The sequence below is a fragment of the Zingiber officinale genome, chromosome 9A (genome assembly GCF_018446385.1).
Source record: "Zingiber officinale cultivar Zhangliang chromosome 9A, Zo_v1.1, whole genome shotgun sequence".
Taxonomy (NCBI): Eukaryota; Viridiplantae; Streptophyta; class Magnoliopsida; order Zingiberales; family Zingiberaceae; genus Zingiber; species Zingiber officinale.
The window spans coordinates 27,803,005-27,816,806 of record NC_056002.1 but is presented as its reverse complement, the minus strand read 5'-3'; the positions used below and the strand labels follow the sequence as shown (position 1 = coordinate 27,816,806).

Sequence of the window (13,802 nt, the reverse complement as noted above, 5' to 3'; positions counted from 1 at the left end):
CTGTAAGTGATTGAATCAATCGCTTACGGTGTTATTTTGCTTTGAACAGAATGCTTCTGTTCAAAACTTAAGTGATTGGCTCAGTCGATTAAGAAATATTGTGTTCAAAAACAGAATAATTCCTAATCACATAAGCTAGTCAAGCTAGTCAATTACCCTAATCTTAATCGATTAGGGTAGGCGATTTGGAAGAGTTGCGTAAATGAAACACGCACCAAATCGATTACTTTAATTGATTAACGCCTGGTAATCATCTAAGATCACTTCTTAATCGATTAAGACTCACAAAATGATAAGAAAAATGGCTCTTTTCCTACGATTTAAGAAGATTCGAAGAGCCTATTTGAAGGGAATTGTTCTATTACGATCAAGTGTTCTCCATTGCTCTCCAGTGCTAAAGCTCAACCTCAAGTTCAACTTCAAGTGCTCAAGCTCTCACTAGTACTACAATCTCAAGCCACTCAAAGAAGAAGAAGGTTTACCCAAAATCCTAATCTCTTGACTTCTTCTTTCTTGTGAGGTATTTTGTTGAGAGGGAGATTTGTAGATGATTGTGTAAGGTTTCTCCACCTTCGGTGTTGATCCGAGAAGGAGAAGTTTCATAGTGTAAAGTGTCACTATGGTGTTGAACCTTGATTGGTCATTTCAAGAAGGTAGATACCAAGTAAATACAAGGAGTTAGCATTGTCTTCAAATTTTCACTGCGCAAAATCAAGTTAATCAAAAAATCGAAGGGAGCCATTCACCCCTCCTCTAGCTCAACCGGACCTAACAGGGAAGACACTGGCCACATGAATTTCTAGAGAGAAAATCGACCTTGGCCGTGTGAATCAATACAGTCGTGCCAGGGTCAAGTCATGACGTGTGAAATCTATACGACTGTGCCATATTTTTATAGAAGAAGCATACTTAGGCCGTGTGGAATGATATGGCCGTGTGAGATTTCCAGAAACCGCGCAGACCTTGGCCGTTTGGATCCATACAGTCGTGACACGGACCATGCTCAACCCGTGCCAAGTGCTATAAAAGGGGGGTTTTCTCTCCCTTTTAAAAAAGCTTAGAATCTTAGATCCATCTTGGATCTTGGAGAAGGGTTCTCTCCCTCGGGGGAGCCCTAGGCTTCATCCTCGTCGATCTTCATCGATCTATCCACCTCTGGAGCAAGGGAACGCCTCTAAGGACGTCACTGATGTACGAACGACTGTCACACGCTCAAATCAAATTAATAATTTCTAATCAACCGGAACCCCTTAACCTACATTAAGGTAGTATAGTAGAGGGTCTAGATCATCTCTCATGTGGAACTAGTGATAGGACATTCGTTCTCAGACTAAGTCAAACAAATGGGGTTTCGGGGTTTTGTTGTCTTATCCTTATGCAGGAAATGAAACCTTAACCTACAACAATGATGAACATAAATAAATGCGAAACATGAAACTAGATCCTAGCTAACTATCAATAACAGGCATGCATTGCATCGTCACTTTACAACTCACATTTAGTCATCAATAGATCTAACAGAAGAACATAACAAGTAAATGTAGGAAAGTATGAACAACATCTAAGTAAATGCAATTAAACAAATGCAATCTAACAATCTAAAGAACATAAGAACATGATTGCAAGAATCAACATAAAAGTGAATTACAACTGAACAATTTAGACAAACAACAAGAATAAATCCTAATTACCAAACCACTTCTTCTCCTCTACGACCATTTACCGCACAACTACCGTCGCCGTCACTCAGAGGCCTGGATTAGAAACACCTTCACCAGCGAACAACAACTCTTCCGGCAGAATACTCAGCTTCGACAATCAGTGATGGTTAATCTCTACATCTTCTAGAATGACTGTTGATGAACTGAATGGAACTAGCAACACTAGTAAAACTCCATCAAATGCTGTTATGAACGGAATGGAACCATACGCCTTGGAAACTCCCTCTGGCGTCAGGCTGAAATGCTGAAGATGCTAGAAAGATGCAGTCGAGATGGAATCAGTAGCGCCGGGGAAATGCCCTCAAGTGCTACTGATGAGGTGAATGGACTGTCACCGTTAATCTCCTTGTTCCTTTTCCCATCGAGGTAACTCTCTCAGTGAGAAAAGAAGTCCGAATAACTGTCGGGGATGAAAGGGAACACCGGAAAAATGCCTTCAAGTGTTGAGTCGATCGAAGCTCTCTCCCGGCTCTTCGTCCTCTGAACCCTAATGGAGAACTCCCTCCAGCAGAGAATTCAGAAGAGAAAAAGAATAAGACTCATCAGGAAAACACCCTTAGCGAGCTGAGCTTGATCGGAGATGCTTACCCTCACTTGCAACCGTCGGAGATTGCTATCGTCCGTCGCCGATTGGAGCAGATCATGGAGGAGGAAGGAGAGAAAGGGCTAGCAGGCCGGCCGCAAGGGAAGAGAAGACGCCGCCGGCCGGTGGTGAGGAAGAAGAAAGGAGAAAGATGCGACGTTGGTGTGGGTTTGTCGTGAAAACCTAGCTACGCGAAAAAGAAGAGATGGCGTGGTGATGCCTCTGTTCCTCCACTGCGTGAAGGTAAGGAATCTTAATGGGTTTCGGTTTTGGGGTTAAGGAAAGGAATTCAAATCCAATAAGAGAAATGAAATTGGGTTTTAAGAGTGGGCTTGAGGAATGAGCTTCTCTCTTCTTGGATCTAAAATTGAATTGATGCTCTAAATGAACCCTTGGATGACTTGAGCTCACAATTAACGGCTTAGATGTTGCAAATGTGATCTCTTTCTTTTCCCTTCAAATCAAGATGAACTTGATCTGACTCAAATTCATGGCTCTTAAGATTTCCTACAAAACCAAATTCAAAATATAAGAAATAATATTATAATTGTAGAAAAATTATAATTAAGTCCAAAATAAATTATACTCACAAAACATACATGATATTAAGCATGTGAGAAGGTTAATATGATAAGTCCAAGAGCCAAAATAATAGATAAAAATGCTAGTTATCAGTCACGCTTCAAGGATAAGCATTCTCTTCTTTCTCAATTCATGTTTTGAGTTGTAGATACTATATTTATCGTCTCTTCATTGTATCTCCCTTGTAACAGAGTAGATTTTCTAGATCTAGGATGCAAGAAGTAGTTATGATGTGATGTGACGTGTGAACTATGTATTTAGATATTTTCTTATGCAATGATGTGTTTACTACTTGTTCTATGTGTTATCCCTTTGTGTATTTGACGAAATATGTGAATGGTGTATACATGTAGACATGAGAGGTTTATCTCTATGTTAAGATTACTACTAGACTGGATAATCGAGGTATCCTTAGTGACAGAGGATACTTATTCAACAGGACTTATTATGCCATTAGAGATAGAGGGCATTGATACTTACCCACTTTCTAGAGTCAAAAGATCTTAACATAGGGATTAATTCTTGTTAGGGCATTTTAATTGAAGTAGATACTCTAGTGTTACCGTTATAAAGTGACTGTGTAATCTAGGAATGTATGACCGGGGGTCCTAGTGACAGGGATTCCTTCTTAACCAGATTTCCTAGGTTATCTCTCTACTTAATGGTGTTAAAACTTGGGTAGACTCTCCGGTGCAACCTACGCAGGGGTTGTGCTAGGCTTTATTTAGAATCCCTATACGAGTGTAAGCATGAAGTTAGGTAAATGAACAATGCATAAGGAGACATTAACTAGTATCATAACGAAATCAAAATCTTAGCATCTATCATCCATCCCTTTCAATGTCATTTCTTATTTCTTCTCTCTCTCCTTCTCCTTAATCTTTCTCTCACTCTCTCTTTTTCAACCAACCTTTTATTTGTCTAGGAAATTCTCTATGCGAAGTCAACTAGTGTTTAATTAATAGTCCCCGTGGGATTGATATTTTTATTACTGTCGACGTAGCCGTGTACTTATAGTAACGTAACACTGAGCCTCTTAAACTTTTTTTCTACCTAGCTCAATCGGTCGAGTTGAGCTTGACTCTCTCATGGGGAGCGAGAGGGAGCCTTAAGGGAGGCCGCCTTTGACAAGTAATTCTTTAAAGCTTTGTTTTCCTAGACTAGACTTGTAAATTTTTTCACCATGCCCATCACAATTATCCATTTCTATAAAACAAACATTGTCAGATGTGTTAGGTGTTCAAAGTGAAGGATAAGCGAAGAGTTAAAGCATACCGTGGTTAAATTGTAGGAGTACTCATCTGTCGTCACCGCTGGGTGGGGTTTGTTCAGTCGGCTTATAGTCATCTCCCAGGCCTCTATTAGTTGGCCTCTCAATAACCCTCGGTCGTTGAGTGGTGGGGGAGCTTAGGGAGACTCTATGGCCTGAGTGAACTGTATATCATAGGCGGTGGAGATGTGGTAAAGCCTCTTTAGCTCGATGCCAGGAGTTGGAGCAGGTGAAGCTTCAGCGAGAGGGGTGACAGGAAAAGCGGTATGAGGATGCAAAGTAATGATCGGGTAGCCGATCGGCAGGGAGGTGGACTCCTGCAGCTAGCATGTCACTCCTTTGCTCCTCACCCAGCATTAAGACCTCCAATCCAAGGACGACTGGTCCCATAGTCGGTCATACCCAAGGGACCTAGTGTTTTACTCTTGTGCCAAGACACTTAGTGTATATCCAACCATCCATTAGCCACCCAGGTTTAAAAGACAACCGACCTACCACAAGGTCGGCTGGGAATATATTCGGCCAGGTCTTGGGGACCTAACATTCCATTCTCAGGATACGATTCAACATATATCAGTATATATCTAGTAAACCCAACAATCGATCGAGTTTATGGGCCTTCACCGCTTAGGCATCCGTCCTCCCTCATACAGGTGGTTGGTTATAATGCTGATCAGATTTTAGGATCTAGTGTCCTTATCTCAGAGTAAAAATACAAAACCAATCTAAGAGGGAACCTGACTGGACTTCCAGAGTTCAAGATATCACTTTAGGGATAAACCTCCAAGTACAAGGACGATTAGCTGAAAGCACCGATTGGGCCTCTCGAGGCTCGGTTCTCCATTCTTTAGAAGTAAGTATCCTTGTATATGACCGGTCGATCATAGAATTTTCAAAACCTAGGGGACTTGGTTCTCTATTACTTCATAATCAAACCTTTATTATCACACGACATATATCAGGGCAGCCCTAAAGGCTGAATGCCCTTACAGGATTTAGTATCTCGCTTATATATTGATCTGCCACTATAGTATGCAGCCGGTCGATTAAATGCCCGACCAGGATATATTCAGAGGATAACATTGTCAGAGAATTGCAATCGGCTGTCAAAGAATATTCTTCTATTAAAACAAAAACAATCAATAGAACCTTTTCCGAAGGTGACTATACACCTTCCATCAGCTGACACACAGTGTATTCCTGTAATCGCTTCATTAATGATGCAAAGTTATAAAAGGGGTACACGTGGCGAAAGATTTCTCGGACGATGATTATACATCTCCCAGGCTATAAGTCTTTCCTCACTCGACAACCTCTGACAGTTGACATTCTCTGACACCACATGATTGCGAAGGTTGTGAGAGGTGATATAGTAAGCAGGTCCTCTCCGTTGGCAAGGTACGCGTAACTCTCACGCTTAACCTCATGCACACATTTATTGTTCTTCTTCTATTTTTCACTCGACCAATACACTGACTTAAGTGTTAGAGAGCTTTCATCGGGATCTTTTTCCTGATTTTTGCGTATTGACGTTTTGTCTGCTCTTTTAAGCATGTACAGGTAGAAAGAAGGAACCCCCTTTTTCATTTGGTCAAAGTCTACTCACCGTCAATGGTATCATCATTTGCCTAACACATCATTTTCATCGATTTCAGACAGGATCATTGTCCACGATCGCTCACATAAGGATGTGCTGGATATTATTTATATATATATATAACTCTTAATTAGCTAAATAAATTTAAATTATAAAAGTTTTTAATAATTAAATGAGAGTCAAGCCCAAATAAGTTTAACCTCGTTTTGAGCCCAACAGGCCGAAATCAGAATCGTTTAACAATCTTCCCCCAATTTCCACTGCGTCGTTGGATAACGGCTGGACAAAGTGAGGGAGAAGCGGCCACGAAGGTCAAATCTCGCTCATGGCTCTCCTCCTCGGCTCAATCCTCCTCCCCGCCAAGGTAAAACCAAGATGTTTGCTTCGGTTTCAAGCTTTTCGTGATCTTCGATCTCGTTTCCATCCCGAATTTTTCCTTTTTTTTTTGTTTGTTTGCAGTGGGAGAATAGATTTCCATCTCCTTCAACGATTTCCGCCATGGAGAGGCGGCGGATGAAGCCTTCGTTCTCCGTCAAGGCTTTCGTGAATCCCTTGGACGATCCCATCCTCAAGCAAGCCTTCAAGGTAACGATTCCGTTTCGCCCTCAAGGTGTTCGCTTTATTGTCTCAACTAGTTTAGGGTTGGGTTAGGAGCCGGTGGCGTTCGTGGGCGGGGTGTTCGCGGGCCTCCTGCGGCTCGATTTGAATGAGGAGCCGCTCCGGGAGTGGATCGCCAAGACCGTCGAGGTCGCCGGGATCGACGCCGAGGGTGACGCCCAAGGGAATGCGGCGGAGGCGGACGACGAGGGTCCTCAGCCGATCGAGATCGAGTGAGGTTCTGTGCGGACACTAAAAATGAACGAATGAATGCTTGATGGTAAAGTGAAGTGGTTCGAGTGCAAATCTCTTCCATAGGTACGTAGATTGTGGTAAATCTCTTCAGAAATTTACGAACAAATTTATATGCATAAATGCATATTCTAAAGACACAACAAGAACAAATTTTTTCGAATTGCCAGAACATCAAGAGACAAGAAGAAGGCTATTGAGGTAGAAAAACAATACAAGGGCTTCATATGAGATGAACTTGAGAGTTTGCTAGAGGTGTGAATTTTGGATGTGTGCAATCCATAGACTACTTACTATATTGTTCTTGAAAAATAAGGCATAAGCTTCACTACTGTTTCTTATTATTGTTCATGATATTTTTTTTCATTTCTAGATAAGAATTTAAGAATTCCCATGGTAGGTATGTCATAGCTAGAAGATTTCTTGACGAGCTAGTTTACTTGAGATGATTAGAGTGAAGGTTATTTGCCAAGATAAGACATGTTTGCGGAGGATAGTTGCGAGGGGGGAATTGAGTTCATGCTAATAGTCATACTCATCTCATAAGAAAGTTTTAAAGAATGTGGTGGGTGATTTCGATAAGGTTTATGGTTATCTCCTAGAATACCTATGTGAATTAGCATTCAAGGACCCAAATATGTATGTTGCACTTAAGTCGAATGGTGTCAATTAGTTTAATGAAGTTTTTTGGGCATTTGCATGTACTTTCTCAAGCTCGTTGGAATTAATGCAACACTATTTTGGAGTATTATTGTTGATGATCATTTTAGTAGATGGGAACGAACTTTTTTTTTGTAGGATTTGCAATGACTAAAGTTGAGTGTCAGTTTGCTTAAAAGTGGTTCCTTCGACATTTGAAGAGATTTCTAATAGTTGACCAATCCCAATTAACATTTTCTCGGCTAGACATTGTGGTTTTCTATAGGTGGTAGCACAATTTAACTAGAGGCGTTGTGCGTACATATTATTTTTACCGCTTGTCATAACATGGTTACCGACACATATGTGTCCTCAGGGCTTTGGTGTAGTGGTGACACACTTCAACGGTTAGTCAGGTACCTAAGATTTGAATCTCAACTACGGCGTAGTGTAGAATATCTTTTCTTCAATAGGATGACAAACCTAAGGCTGCTAGCCGCCTTGGACGGGCAATCACAAACACTTTCTGATTTACTTGGTGGGCAAAATATATATAGACACACACACTGGCTATAGACACACCTGATCAATTTGCCTTGGATCCTTTTGGGTACATCACGAGTAGACATATTCATTTTGTATGATTGAGTTAGGTAGAGTATGCTAGATAGACATCCGTAGGCGTATGAGTGACTACAATATGAAGATCCTACCAAATGGGTAAATGTGCTAATCCTGTCCGAAAATTATGGAGATGACAAGTTGGGGGATGTGGTTATTGTATTAACTGGATGTAGATTTTACTCCACTCTGCAACATAAGAAATGTCAGTGCTGAGCCAAGGAAGGGGTCTCAGCGTTAGCCCTCCGACGCTCAAGTCAGTCACTAGAAAAAGGAAAAAGGATAGAGCAACAGTAGACACGGGCGTGAATAGTGAATCATCCGTACCTTCGTCGGCGTATGGACCCCTTTATATAGTGCCCTGTTGTGCGACGTGCACACTTCTCTCGAGACGTGGACATGTTCTCCAACTGGTCGTGGGTACGTTCTCCAATTTGTTAGGAAAGTACCTCTGACACCATACTTTAACAGAGCATGCATATCACTGACAAGACTGTAAAAGTTTCTGTCATACGATCCTTCTGTTGACCATGCTCTGTGTCAGCGATACTATCTCCCAAAAGGATATCCTGAGACACGTCAATGATCCCTCTGATCGGCTGAGCGAGGAAGTCGCTCGGCTGATGCTCTTCCGCTCGGCTGGTCTCGAATGTTCTTCCTTGTGGTGATTGGGTATTGTAGCTTGTCTCCTTCCGCTCAGGCAAGCATTTTGGCGACTTTAGTTTTCTGCCGATCTGCACTGAGCGTCTGGCGATCTTGCCCTATTACGCCGAGTTGGACGGGATCGGCTCGGACAAGTATCTTGTCGATCGGACACTGCCCACACTGATCGGTCATTGTAGTCGACCTCTGCTCGGTCAGCATAGATGAGCCCTTTGATATCCTAACGTTGATCACTTTGGCGTTGACCACCTTGATTTTGACCTTCACGTCGGCTACTCTTTCCGTCCTTTGACCCGTATTTAGTGGTCCTTTTTAGCACCGTTTCATGTGTACTTCCCTAAATGAAGGTATAGTATGTTAAATTACTAATTGTTCAAAAAGTTTGAATTTTTTTTCAAGATATACACGAACTTCTAATTACTGACCTAATTGATAGAGTTCTACAATATTACAAGGATATCTTGGTTGCAAATTTTTCTATATAAAAAATAATAATAAATCATATTTTATCTTAATCCATAGTTATATGTTGCTATCGTGATAAAATTTGTTTTTCTTTGTGTGTTTGCCAAAGGGGAGAGAAGATTTGGAATTTAAGTTAGCATAAATTGTATTGATTTGAGTGGGAGAACATTCGATCCTTTTGATATTCGAGGAGAGCTTTCTACATAATCCAGTCTGAGATCCAAGGATATGTCTATCTGTACCGGATCGTCCTCTGTTGACTTCTATCGAGTCAGTCACTTCCAAATCAGTCCCTGGTGGAGAACTTGTTAGGTTAGTTTCGGCGGGTCAGTTTATAGCGAGTCAACTGTTATTGGGTTCGATGTAACAGGTAGCATTTGTAATGGTAGAACTTCTTGAGATATTAATAGGAGGTTAGAAGGAGGCCAAGGCGCATTTTGGCGTGGCTCTTCTGATGCTAAGTCATACCAGAGAAAAAGAAAATGTGGAGAATAGTATGAGAATTATAATGTCAAGTGCAGTGTGCATTCCTCTTCTTTATTGAGATGGTTACCTTATATAGAGGAGAGGGAGAAGGAGTTTTGGGTAATAAAGAACGCCTCCTTATAATGGTCGTGCCTCTCCTCTTTATGCGACATGGGATAATAAAGAATTACCTGCTTTTGTAACGGACACACGTCTCTCACTTAACACTTTAACCATTGATGACATGGATGATAATTAGAGATGACAATGAGACGGGGTGAGGTTGGGTTTATCATCTCCATCCCGTCTTCATTTTTTCGGATTCGGGGATTCTTCGAACCCGAACCCATGGGAATCAAATCTCCATCCTTGACACCATCTCCGTCTCATTTTCAAATTTAATTTATATTATTATTATTATTATTATTATTATTATTAATGATAATATTAATATTAATATCAATATTATTAATAATATTATTAATATTTTCTAAAATTTTAATATTAATATTAAAAGTATTATTAATACTTTTTTTAAAAAATTATTATTATTTAATAATAATAATCTTACTATTTTATTAAAAATCTTCCCCCTTTACTAACTAACTTTGGTGAAGCCTAAAATGAATTTACGTTACTGTCCTTTTTTCTATTCACACTAAAAATAATTCCAAGGTTTATTGATAATTCCACAAACGAAACAATCAGTGATCTAGAGTTCGAGACTCGGCTCTAACGTATTATTATGAATTTTTCTCATCATTAATTTTCTTGATTGTTTTATATAAAAAAATAAAATTCTCTTTAGTCCCACATCTTAGAATTGATAACAATATAATCAAAGAAGCTTCTATAAATATTTTAAACTGACAATGTTAAAAAATATATTTTTCTTAGTTTCTTTTACTAAGATAAGTATAATATTAAATTAAAATAATTTTTTTCATAGGAAAACTCATTACAATAGTTTATTGCTGGGCCCAAATAATTTATATATTATTATATTACACACGCAACGCGTGTGCACGATCACACTAGTAATAATAATATTTTGGACAGATTCGGGGATGGGGATAGTATTTCCATACTCGCTCCAAATCCACCTCATCTCTGAAAAAATCGGAGATTCCCATCCCCGTTTCGAATTTTCTCCGCGGGACCCCGAACTCGTCGGAAAAATTATCATCTCTAATAATAATTTCCTTTGAATCCAATGGAAGATCTGGTGGATTTTTTTTGTTTAATTGTTTTTAAGTTTCTAATTATGTCAATAAAATTTTGTCTTTTGAATTTAGGGATTGAGTTATAGTATTAAGTACATAAAAATTTTAAATGAAATTTTTTTTTGAAATGTGTAGAGATATGCTTAATAAGGTGTTCATAATATCAAAACTCTTTCTCTATATATATATATATATATATATATATATATATATATATATATATATATTAAAGAATTTTTTTTCTTAAAATCTATTAATTATTTTTATATATTATAGTATATTTTTATTAAATGATGATAAATTAGATGAAAAAAGGAAAATTATTAATATAAAAAATATTTCATCTTATACGAATATAAGAATGAGCATTCAATATCCGATACATACGGCGAGACTGAGTGTATAAAATTTGATTTTAATCTGATTTATTATCATAATTAACTGACAGGGTAATCGATGTGCCTCTTGATCGATTGATGGCTCTTCTTCTGTAACTGATACGCCTCTCTCGTTGTGACCTTGCCACACCCGTGCCCAACCTTGTCGATTTGTCAGAAGAAACTTTCTGACGATTCAATCTTTTATCGGGATCGCTTTGGAAGAGCAAATACCTTATGATCTCGACTTTAACCCTGCTGAACTCGGCAGTCTTCACAAGTCCAGCCGATCTAATCTGAGGCCATCCTGGCCCAATCCAACCTAATCCGGATTCTGTCTAGATTCCGAGTAACACGGGATTATGTTGACCGAATCAAGAACACATTACGTGGAATATGTTGGTCCAGACTAAGACTTGCCACGTGCAACCCATATCTACCCCCACATATCACTACACATGAGGACGTTACGTCACTCTGAAATTGCATAGTTGGGCTCAATCCCTTAGTTTGCTTCAACACAAAGGCATGACGGACTCATTAGATGCCTTGTTCGAAGGGGAGCTTCTAAGTCTCGAACATCAGCCATGCTAGGCATACATGTACATGTTGCCAGCCCGACCTATTTACAGTATGTTAGGGTCAATTTTTCATGTATCCGGTTAACACCTGGTCTCGAGGATAATTAATGGGTGTTATATGGATAAGAGAAGTTGATGATCTTTTACTAAGATGGTGGTTCAACAGGGGAAAAACATAAGTCTTCCATCTTCTTAGAGACTCGATCCGGAATGCAGAACCATTTTAGGAAAAGGATAATCATCGTGCAAATCTCGGATAATTTGAGAAAAAAGACAACGGCGAAAATAAGTCTTAGATTATTTAAGGAGTTAAATAATGATAATGTGAAGATCGGAACGGAAGGAAAAAGTTTATCGACTCTATAAAAGGTAGTCCTTTCTGACATCCAGGTTACATACACACATACGTCTAAATCCTAATATTGTTCTTCTTCTTCTTCTTTTTCATCCTCTAACTTAAATATCAAAGTGGTTGTGCCGGGAAACCCCTGAGCATCATTCTAATCCCTTTTCTTCTTGTTTTCTTTTGTCCAGTCTCGTGGAACCCGATTATCATTCTCGTTGTCATTCATTAACTGATGATTAAGTTGGCAAAAAAGCCAACTCATCGATGATTTATCCGTCGACGTATGCAGGTAGAATCAAATTAGTGTTGTTTGTGGGAAAATTTGAGTTACATACCTGAATCAAGATGTTAAAATGGATGATGCCGAAAAATCTAATGTCATCGATATAGCAACAGAGGATTCCAACAAATTGGTAGTGGTGGTGCAAGCGGTATTAAAAGGGCAACCCTCACATCCTCCACCAACGATCAATCTCTCAATCGAACCGTTGTCCCGATCGGTTGAAACGACACCGATACACCATAAGATACCTTGGCTTATGGGAACGCCGCAAACTATTTCTCCCATACTGATCAATAAGTCTATTGTGAAAGAACATTCTGTAGAATCTTTTGGTGAAACTCCTCATCAGGATTTTCAAGGGAAAAGAGTCCTGAATCTAGTGGAACAAAAGCTTTTCAAGGCCCTCCGTTTTCGAGTGACATCCTATAGGATGAGTTGCCAAGATACTTTTGGGTGTTGCAGATCGAGAAATATAAAGGTACTACAGATCCCGAGGATCACTTCCGTAAATTTGAGAATGCTTCTTTGTTATGTCAATATATTGATGACGTCAAGTGTCGAGTTTTTTTTACCACGCTCTCGGACTCGACGCAAAAATGATTTAGTCGACTCTCTGTTTCTTCTATTCGAACTTTTGAGGAGTTTAAAGTTGTCTTCATGTAATACTTTGCAACTAGTCAAAGATATAAAAAAACATCCTATGATTTATTCGCCCTTAGACAAAAATGCAAAGAACATTTGAAAGAATATTTATAACAGTTTAATCGGGTGGTCATAGATTCTCCCTCGGTTAACCTAGAGGTATAGTTCAGTGCCTTCTCGCAAGGCTTGGTTGATGGAATTTTTTAAAATTCTTTGGTGAAAAAGCCTCTAGCCAATTTCGAAGGATTACAAGTCCAGGCACTTAAGTATATTCAAGTCAAGGAAGCCCAGTCCGCAAAGAGAAAGGAAGCTCTGACTCCCGCTCCCGTCTCCACTCATCCAAATCGTAGAGCCCCTCCTTCGCCCTTGCGAAATCAGGAGTTCACGAATCGGAGGACGGAAAGGTGATACATGCAGTGGAAGTAGCCCTGACTCCTACTCCTGAATCTGATCGAAGGTCCCCGGGTGACTCGATATTGTACTGTCATTAATCAAGTACTCATTCCATTCAAGATTATCAGCGGTATGCGAGAGAATTAAAACTATTAGCTGATCAACGGAAGGCCAATCAGAGTGGGCCCAATAGAAGAAAATCTCCTGAATCTTACAAACATCGTCACTATCATGATGCTAATATCGATCGACCCACAAGTCGATGATCCCATTCTCCCTCAAAGGAATCCCGAGATTCCTCTCTGTCTCGTCAGAAGGTAGAAGAAAAAAATACAGGCAAGAACAAGATTGATGCACAAGGGACTATGAACATTATTTCGGGTGGTCCCACATATGGGGACTCTACTCGAACTCGAAAGGCTCATAGTAGAAAGCTAGAAAGTTACACCGTCGGCACCATTCGGAGAAGAGGATAAGGTTCTTTCATAAATTTTGGACCTGA

General features: G+C 39.7%; 1 protein-coding gene across 2 annotated transcripts; it reads left to right on the top strand.

Moving 5' to 3' along the window:
- Nucleotides 1-5,979: 5,979 nt before the first annotated feature.
- Nucleotides 5,980-6,946, top strand: LOC122020339 (UPF0426 protein At1g28150, chloroplastic-like). 2 transcript variants are annotated; one of them, XR_006122193.1, is made up of 4 exons: nucleotides 6,034-6,117; nucleotides 6,213-6,338; nucleotides 6,405-6,668; nucleotides 6,773-6,946. XR_006122193.1 is itself a non-coding variant. In XM_042578226.1 (3 exons), the coding sequence occupies exons 1-3, from the start codon at nucleotides 6,079-6,081 to the stop codon at nucleotides 6,585-6,587; spliced, it is 348 nt and encodes a 115-aa protein (XP_042434160.1). In that variant the 5' UTR covers nucleotides 5,980-6,078; the 3' UTR covers nucleotides 6,588-6,946. The 2 variants fall into 2 exon arrangements, 1 of the variants encoding a protein (XP_042434160.1); XM_042578226.1 differs by having other exon boundaries at nucleotides 5,980-6,117; nucleotides 6,405-6,946.
- The last annotated feature ends 6,856 nt before the right edge of the window (nucleotides 6,947-13,802 follow it).

Bases quoted from the DNA above. Each gene is read 5' to 3' on its own strand.
- LOC122020339 (XM_042578226.1), top strand. From the start codon at position 6,079: ATGGCTCTCCTCCTCGGCTCAATCCTCCTCCCCGCCAAG. The intron at 6,118-6,212 runs GTAAAACCAAGA...GTTTGTTTGCAG, and splicing joins CAATCCTCCTCCCCGCCAAG to TGGGAGAATAGATTTCCATC. The intron at 6,339-6,404 runs GTAACGATTCCG...GGGTTGGGTTAG, and splicing joins TCCTCAAGCAAGCCTTCAAG to GAGCCGGTGGCGTTCGTGGG.